The sequence below is a fragment of the Lonchura striata genome, chromosome 13 (assembly GCF_050655825.1).
Source record: "Lonchura striata isolate lonStrDom1 chromosome 13, ASM5065582v1, whole genome shotgun sequence".
NCBI classification, from domain to species: Eukaryota; Metazoa; Chordata; class Aves; order Passeriformes; family Estrildidae; genus Lonchura; species Lonchura striata.
The window spans coordinates 20,504,539-20,512,741 of NC_140715.1; the positions used below are offsets into that span (position 1 = coordinate 20,504,539).

At 47.5% G+C, this 8,203-nt stretch overlaps 1 protein-coding gene across 2 annotated transcripts in view; it reads right to left on the reverse strand.

Moving 5' to 3' along the window:
- The window catches only part of PPP2R2B (protein phosphatase 2 regulatory subunit Bbeta), a 60,662-nt gene extending 55,695 nt beyond the window's left edge, over positions 1–4,967 (reverse strand). Inside the window, exons 1-2 of one of the 2 annotated variants that reach the window (XM_021543084.4) lie at positions 4,829–4,967; positions 4,628–4,705 (exon numbers count right to left, since the gene is read on the reverse strand). In XM_021543084.4, the coding sequence (XP_021398759.2) occupies positions 4,628–4,705; positions 4,829–4,838 (88 nt within the window). In that variant the 5' untranslated portion in view covers positions 4,839–4,967. Of the gene's footprint in view, positions 1–2,159; positions 2,291–4,627; positions 4,706–4,828 lie in introns of those variants that run through there. The other variant, XM_085591638.1, reaches the window with a different exon arrangement.
- Between the last annotated feature and the right edge of the window lie 3,236 nt (positions 4,968–8,203).

Genomic DNA, 8,203 nt, shown 5'->3' on the forward strand with positions numbered 1-8,203 from the left:
AAATATTTAAAAGGCCAAAAGCCTAGCCTAGAGGTGCCCCTAAGGTAAAGAGCTTAGTTTTAAGGTGCCTCTGGGTGAGCTTTCATCTTAAAGACCCCTACAAAGCTAACAGTCTAGCTTAAGGGCATCTTTAAGCTAAGTTTTAGTATCAGCTCTAACATAAGCAACTCAACATCCCAGCTTTCATGTCACCTCCACTGGAACCTCCTAAAATGCTGGTTCAGAGCCTGGACACAAATTGAGAGATGTGAAAAAACAGAAAATTGTAAAAGGTTTCAGAGAAAACAAACAGAGAGTTACCTCAGGGCTACTGAAACGCCAGCATCGCTCCACTCTTTGGAGCATTTGTGAGCCAGGGTACTATTATACAAATATTCTGGAAATCATCATAACTTCCAAAGAGGAAAAGACACAGGAGCTACTCAAAAGATGACAGAGGAGTTGCTGTGACTTACCAAGCAGCAGGGATCAGAATTCACCTGTGCTGCTCTCTTGACATGCAGCGTGTAATTTGGAAGCTCCTGTAATTTCTGGAGATCACATGTGAATTCGGTGTCAGCCGCTGCAGGGCAGACCTGGGCTGCTGGCGGGAGGAGAGCCCCCACGGGCAGCGAGCTCCCTCTGCCTCTGCTCCGGCCGAGCTCGCCGCGGCCGGGCGGTGCCGGCGGGCACAAGGCCGGCACCGAGCCAGCGGGCAGCGCTGCCCGGGGCTGTGCCCCTCGGGGGCGCCGAGGTCGGGGCAGGACGCTGTGTCCCAGCGGCAGGCGGAGCGCGGCTGCCCCGGGCAGAGCTCGCCCTCGCCGCGGACAGTCCCTGCCCTGTCCCGGCAGCTGCAGCCCAGGCAGCCTCGGCGCGGGGCCAGCCGTTCTTCGGGGCCTTGAAAGAAACATTCATTGCCAAATACATAATATTTACCCCACTGGGGTTTTAAAAACTATTTATTAAACTGCCTTTTCAGGCAGGAGGCAGCTCTCTTTTTGGTTTTGCTAATGAAATAGGGTGGAACAGGGTCCTTTAACCTCTACAGACCTCAGTTTTACCTCAAGTTTATCATATGCATCTAATCATGGCCTAAGAAAGAGTGCTGTTCAGATGTCATTCTTTCTATACCGTTTGCTATGGAGAAGAATGAGTAGCACACCAGTGTGACATTATTTCTTTAACTCTTCTTTTTTTTCTCAGTCCTGTCATATGACCTCCCTTAAAACAGCACTCAGCTCCACTGAGTTACTTGTTCCCATACAATAATCAAGAAGTGACTTGCTCAAGATATCTTAAGGAACTGTACTTTTGGATAAAGTCAACATGAAAACAAAAGAAATCTTCAGGAAAATTCTCAAAGAAAGAAGTTCAGAGCCACATATCTATTTGGATAATTTGATCTGCTTAGAGCTTCAGAGAAAATTTTAAAAAGTTTATACTGTCTGCTTGGATTGAACTACAGCAACCCGAGTAGCTGTAATAATTTAGCCTAGAGTGTCATCGTCTACTGCCAAGTGCTCCTTGCTTGCTCCTTCCATTCCACACCCTCAGCAAACATCCCTCCAGCGTTCGCCTGGATTTTCCTCTTGGGTCAGACTGATGGGTCTGCAGAAAACTGGGTGACAGGGTGATGGTTTTCATCATTAACTGATTTTGTTTAGGGCAAATGAGGAAAACCGCTGTGGTTCCACAAGGGGAGCAGCAGTGCCGGGAATGTAAATCCCACGGCGCTGTTTGGTGCCTGCGGATGATCCGCAGACCCGTCCGACAGCTCCCGCACCGCGTCACACGGGGATGAGTCCGCAAGAATGGGCTCTCCACTGCGAGAGTCCCACGGAAGTCTCGGCAAACACATCCCGCTACTTTGCATTCCTACGATGGAAATGCAAAGTTGAAACACTGCTGAGAACATTTTATTTTTCCCAAATTCCTGCAGAGCTGTTTCGCCAAGACCTGGAAACGCGCTCTGCTGACGGCGGGAGAGGGGTCGGCTAGCCGGAGGCGGGCAGAGCGCGGCAGGATTGCTCCATTTCCTCGGGAATATCCGGATGCATTTAAGGCCACATCTACAAACTACACGCCCTGGAGCCCTGCAGCCCCGTCACCGCAGCCGCCGCGCCGGCCCCGCGGCTCGGCGTTTCCCGGCGGCCCCGCCCGCGCCCCCGCGCCCCGCGTACCTTCCGCGTGGCAGCTGGCGGAGCGGAGCGCGCCGTGCGGCCGGAACAGGTACGGGAGGTACCGCGAGAAGCATTTCATCTTCCGCGCCGGACCGCGCTCGGACACGGACCCCGCACCGACAGCGGCGGGGAGAGCGGCAGCGCCGGCCCGCGCGGAGCTGTCCGGCCCCGCTGCTGCCGCAGCGGAGCGGAGCGCCCCGGCTCGCCCGGCCCGGCCCGGCCCCGCCGCATCGGGTGCGGCACGGCCGGCAGCGCTGACGAAGCCCGTCCCGCCCGCCAGCAGCCGCCCGGCGCCCCGCGGCCGGCCCCGCAGGGATCCGCAGGGCCCCGGGCCGCCCCGGGCCGCCCCGGGCCGCCGCAGCCCCCGCGGCCGCCGGGAGCCGCCGCCGGGGCCGCGCAGGGCGCGTCGCACCGGGGCCGCATCCCGGGACCAGCGGGGCCGGAGGGACGGACGCGTGTCCTGGCACTGCCGCACCCCGGAGCCGAGCGAGCCGCCCCGCACCGCCGCAGCCTCGAGGAGGTGTCGCCTCTAAAGTTCGCGCTAACCCGTTTTCTACAGTAGACTCCTAATAGCCAATCTATCAGAATAAGGCAAGGTCTCTAAAACCTGTTTGCTTTAGACAGTACTGAAATGTGGTTCAAAGCACTGTGATATGACAGTGGCAGTCAGTAACGTCATGTACTTCACATTTAACACTGAAATCAATGTTTGAGCAGCTGAAAGATGTCTCAGGCCTCCCATCTATGCACAAGAGAGCTCGTTCATTCCCACAGTTGCTTTAGTTAAAGGATCCATTACTCCCCTGGTTTCATCGGGACAAGTACCACAGACTGTGACACCATACTCCAAGTCAAAGCAAGGAACAAAGAAAGAACAAAATGAGGTAGTTTATGTAGATTTGTTTGTGCAGCTTCTGTGTGGACAGGAGCAGACAACTACCACAAAATGAATGGCAGAATTATTGTTGGCAACATTTGAAATATAATTTCAAAGCCAGAATGACAGTCCATCCTGCTGAAGGAGGTAGGCTCTACTACATTCAAAGAGCATTGTAATAAAAGTAACATCTCTTCTCACCTGACCATGCACAGCTGTGTGCTTCATAGTCACTAAAGAAATCACATTCTGCAAGTTCAGGATGCTTGGATATTAGCAAGAGTTCTGAAGGTCAAAAATGTGTTGCAAAGACTAGAGTAATAGTGGCAACTTATGGATAAACTTCTGATGAAGGTGAGGCATCTGTAATACCATATTTATGGCTTAATTCATGTACACACATTACTACCTATACACGTGTACACTCACACGCCAACGCAAACCAGCACAAGAACCAAAGTCCATCCCACATGTAACACTTGTGTGAGCTTCCTCCTCAGTCATGGTCATGCTGTTTGTGCCTGTTCAGATTGAATGCACCAATGGCATGGCCTTTTAATTACTAGTTTTACTGAATGCAGCTTTTAAGTATTATTCATTAGCCTTTACTGTTCTGTGAGGCCAGATTACCCCAAGAAAAAATCGCAGGGCTCCTTTCCTGCCATCATGCCTCTAGGTTCATCTACTAAGTCTCCAGTGGTAAAAAAATAAAGCTTACAGCCCTCAGCTGGTAAGTGGTTACATTAACAAAAGAATAGAGAGTGCGAGATGCAACCTAATATTTCATTAATCCTAAAGTAGCAAACAAGTACTCCTGACCAGTTACAATGATCTGCAGATTCTACAGTAAAAGCTCAAAACACTTGTAAATAATTTTAAAACCAAAACAACAAAACAAAACATCAGTAAAAAATATTTTGGCTTTAATCACTATATTGCTGTTTTCCTCTAGGGATTTAATAAATTATTAGATATTCTTCAGAGTGATGTGCCCCAATGTAATCTCTAGAGATTACAGACTGAAACCCTCTTCTGCAAAAGCAGCATAACAGAACTGCCACTGAAGCAGGACAGGTGACAGTGCTCGAGGCAGAGCCTCATTCCCACCAGGAGAAGTCAGAGCTCTGCTCTCAGGGGCTTGGGCTGACACAGTCCCCTTAGTCTCACAAGACTGTGCTTTTAAAAAGGTCATCACATTTCATGGACCGCAAAAAAATATAAGGAGAATGTCTAATAGTCCATCTCAGTTCCAGAACTGATTCTGGTAAAGGTTATAGTGGGAGAAGCTGTCTCATTATTCCCTGAAAAGCTCTAAATAACAGCTGAAAACCAAAAGAAAATCTATTTCAAAGGCTATTGCTATGATTAAGCTATAATGCCCTCAAATAATTCTTGGATCAATAGCTAATTTAAGAGGCCCATCTCTTTCAGATGCACAAGTACATAACGAGGGCAGAAACCGAGGAGCATGGCTTAGCTCTGTCCCAGCAGCTCCCAACAACACGCAAAAGACCTCCCTGCACACCAGCTAGGCAAGATGTATGCGACAAGTTATCTTTGGTCACAGCAACAAAAAGAAAAATAAACTTACATTCTGCCACCCCAGCATCTATAGCTCCTTTTACTTGACTGAAGCACCACAGCACATCCTGCATGAGGCTTCCAAATCCTGCCAGGAAAACACATTCAGAAAGAAGATACAATCACATTGGTACATAGCTTGTCCTTTTTTAAATGAATGCACATGCACACACAAGGTGCAATCTCTGCATGAAGATAAACAGCTGCTCACCTGGTGTCATAGTTCCATGCAAAGCGCAGAGCTAGCACTGCAGAGCCAAGAGCAGCATGCCTGCCTTATGAATCACCCTCTGTTCTCTCCGTGCCATGGCAGGGCTGTTGGGAAGTGGAGCCATCAGAGTCAGTCCCCTCCACATCACTGGCAGCAGCACAGAAGTCAGGAGGCCCTGAAGTCATGGTCTTTGTCACAGCCTCCCTCTGTCAGAATACTAATGCTCCCAGTCATTTCCTGCACAGTTAAAGAAGGAGTAAAACAGGAAAAAAGAACTGCTCCTACTACCACAAGAAGTTATTTTTCACATTTGTGGTCAGTGTAGTTCTGAACTGCTTGGCAATGAACCCAAGCAGCATGGAGCTGCTTTACAATACATTATAACACTTTCCTCAAAATCTGCCTGCAATCACAATTGCCTTATAGCTGCTTTAAAAGACTGCTACAGACATTTCTACTGAAAGACATATTATTAAGCTGTAGTGCTTTCAACTGTGTTTGCTGCTGCAGCAATACTCTGTGTTAAGACTCTGAGAGAAATTAGGATTTCATCTACCAATGCCCCTTGTTTCCTTGACAGCTCAGCAGAATTTCCCTTTGTGTGACACAGTTTTCAGTATTCCACAAAAAAATCCACTGCCTCAAAGGACAACTTTTTTCCTTTCATCCTACACACATTTTATCTCAAAGAATTTCCAGGCATGAAGAAAGCAGGGAAATGAAGCCACAAGGAACAGTCAATTTCATCTCATTTGTTTCACACACAGGTGAAATGTGTAACAGAAAATGTAGGTATTTCACAATTGGCAAGTGTGATACTGGGCTCAGTCTGGGGTCTTGCTACAGAGACACAGACTTGTTACTTCTCTACGAAAGAAAAGGAAAACACAGGTTGGGAGACTATGTCCAGTAGGGCATATGACCAAGCAATATGGGATATGCTGTAGCCTAACTGGATGTCTTTGTGAGATCTCTGTCTGATTTTACTTATGTTTTTTGTATTAATACAGGTATGTATCAAAATAATGTATTAACCTGGAATACATAATAGGTACAAAGTCAAGAGTGAGCTTTATTGGGTTATTCAAGGCGAATACAAGGAAAAGATAGAACTTTAAGGGTATGAAAGGGGGAGGGTGAGGATTAAACTCTGCATCTAGGCAATGAGGAGATGACCATTTTCCAGAGGCTCTGTGGTGCTTCCTGCAGCTTGGGCAGCAGCTTTGATAAGAGTGACAGTGAGTCTAATATCTGGGCAGTTTGCAGGGCTCTGTCTCACATCTTCACTCTCATAAACATTGCTGATCAATATATTTTTTGCCCATCAGTCTCTGGCAGGATTTGTTCCTATTCTCACCACTGTGGTTCTCACACTGACACCGGGAATGGTTTATTCCTGCTTTGCACTGGAAGTGCTGGCAGTAGCAGACAGGATTTCTTAGCCCTTGGTACTGCTGGACTTCCAGAGCACAAACACTGCACTGTTGCAGACACCAGGCTGGGAAAATCCTGTAGTAACTGAGCCTTCTTTTCATATGATGGAGATGGATATTTAAAGAAAGTTGTTCTGGTTTTTAAGGTTTATTGCTAACTTAATTTGTGAAATTTCTCTCTGGACATTCAGACCTCCCCTGTAATTTTTGGAGTTTTTCTCTTGGTACACCAGTTCTTGCTTTAAGGATGGAAATTCACTAATGAAGTACATGTCTATGATATTGATGTATAGGAAAATCTTGCCTGCAAGCTTGGCCTCTCTCTTGCCAACATGCACACTAAAAGCCTTTTCATTCTAAGAATTTGAAGAAATCTTTTAAAAATCAGATATGCCTGGGGAAAGGCTGCACATGGATATTGATTAGCTTTATCTGTACTGCATCCAGCCCTGGGACTGAACCAGTCCAAATGCTGGGGAAGAGCATCTGTTTGAGGTGCACACAAGAAGCCTGGAATGCTGATGGGAGTGAACAATGGACACAGGGATCCTGTCCCAGTGGGAGAGATTTTGATACATACTAGTGAAAAGAAGCAGGAGGAACGCTTCTACATCCAGCCACCTATTGACACCTTGTGTGACAATGAACCAGTGTTAACTAATGAGTTCCATTTCTCTGCAATGAGAGCTGTTAGCCACTATTAACAACCCAGCTTGCTGGAGGAGAGCTGTCACTTTGGATTCTGAAGTCCTGTCCTGCCTTAAATTCTAGTGACCCCTAGCTGAGGAATCCTAGTGCTTCACATCCTGCAGCCAGGAAAAGACATTCCTCTGTGTTCTCTGAAATGGAGCTCAGACTCTACAGAAATCTTGCTGGGATTGGTGTGTTTAAAAATGCAGGTTCTGGGACACTGTGGTTTACATTGTGAAAAGGATGTTCAAGCTATTTGCAGAAGCAGCCGCCTCACAGCATGTGTCAGAGTGGGTGCAGATGCCATAATCTGTGCTGAGTCAGGGGCCAGGAAAACTGTGAACGAGATAAGGCACCAGGGACAGATCTGCCCATCCAGAAAACACTTAATCCCTGATCATGGGACAGCCCCTGCTGCAGGAGGGGAGCCCTGGGTGGTCCACACCCCTACACAGCCTGCAGTGAGTTTTAACCTTGATTAAGTATGTATACCAATTCCTACACTTTGGCACTGGCAACTGCCTGCAAAGCTTACAAGACAATTCTCATTCAGTAGGAGCTGTGGGCAGTGTGCGAAGGTGAGCCCACTTTAATCACAGGAGATGCCAGCAATGGGTATTGAAATCTAGCACATTACAAGCATACCATAATGTTAATGTCTACTGGAAGATTACAGCTGAGTTATGGCTGCTCAATTTAATTTAATTTCTTTAATACTTATGGTTCCAGAAAATGCATAGAATAAGTATAGCAAAACTTCTCTGTTTTTTAAGCCATTGAAAAAAATTAGTTTGATAGTTGAACCAAAAGTATAGGTAGCTGAATAGTTAAAACTGTAAAGGTGAATAAAACTTATAAAAATTATATTTTAATTCAGTGGCAGCCATTAGGGGCTTTGCCCCCTCTGACCTTTGCAGACCCCAGGGGTTTTTCTGGCGTGCCCAGGCTGGGGTAGTGGTGGGGTTTATGTGCTGGAGGAGTGTATGGGTTGGTGGCAGGAACCTCTTGGAGGAGAGGGATAAGCCGTGCCTCCTCTCCATTAGAAGGCACCAGAGATCCACCACGGCGCTCCCATTCCTCAAGCCAGGAAAGCTGGCAGTGGCTGTTGTGCATGACGGGTGACAGAGAGAACACTTCACTCCCCTGAGTTTCTTTTAGTACGAGTGAAAAAATTCCCCAGCATGGGACATGTCTCCTCTTTCTGAGCTGACACAGTAGAAAAGCTCTATTCCTTGAGAAAACTGGGGGATAT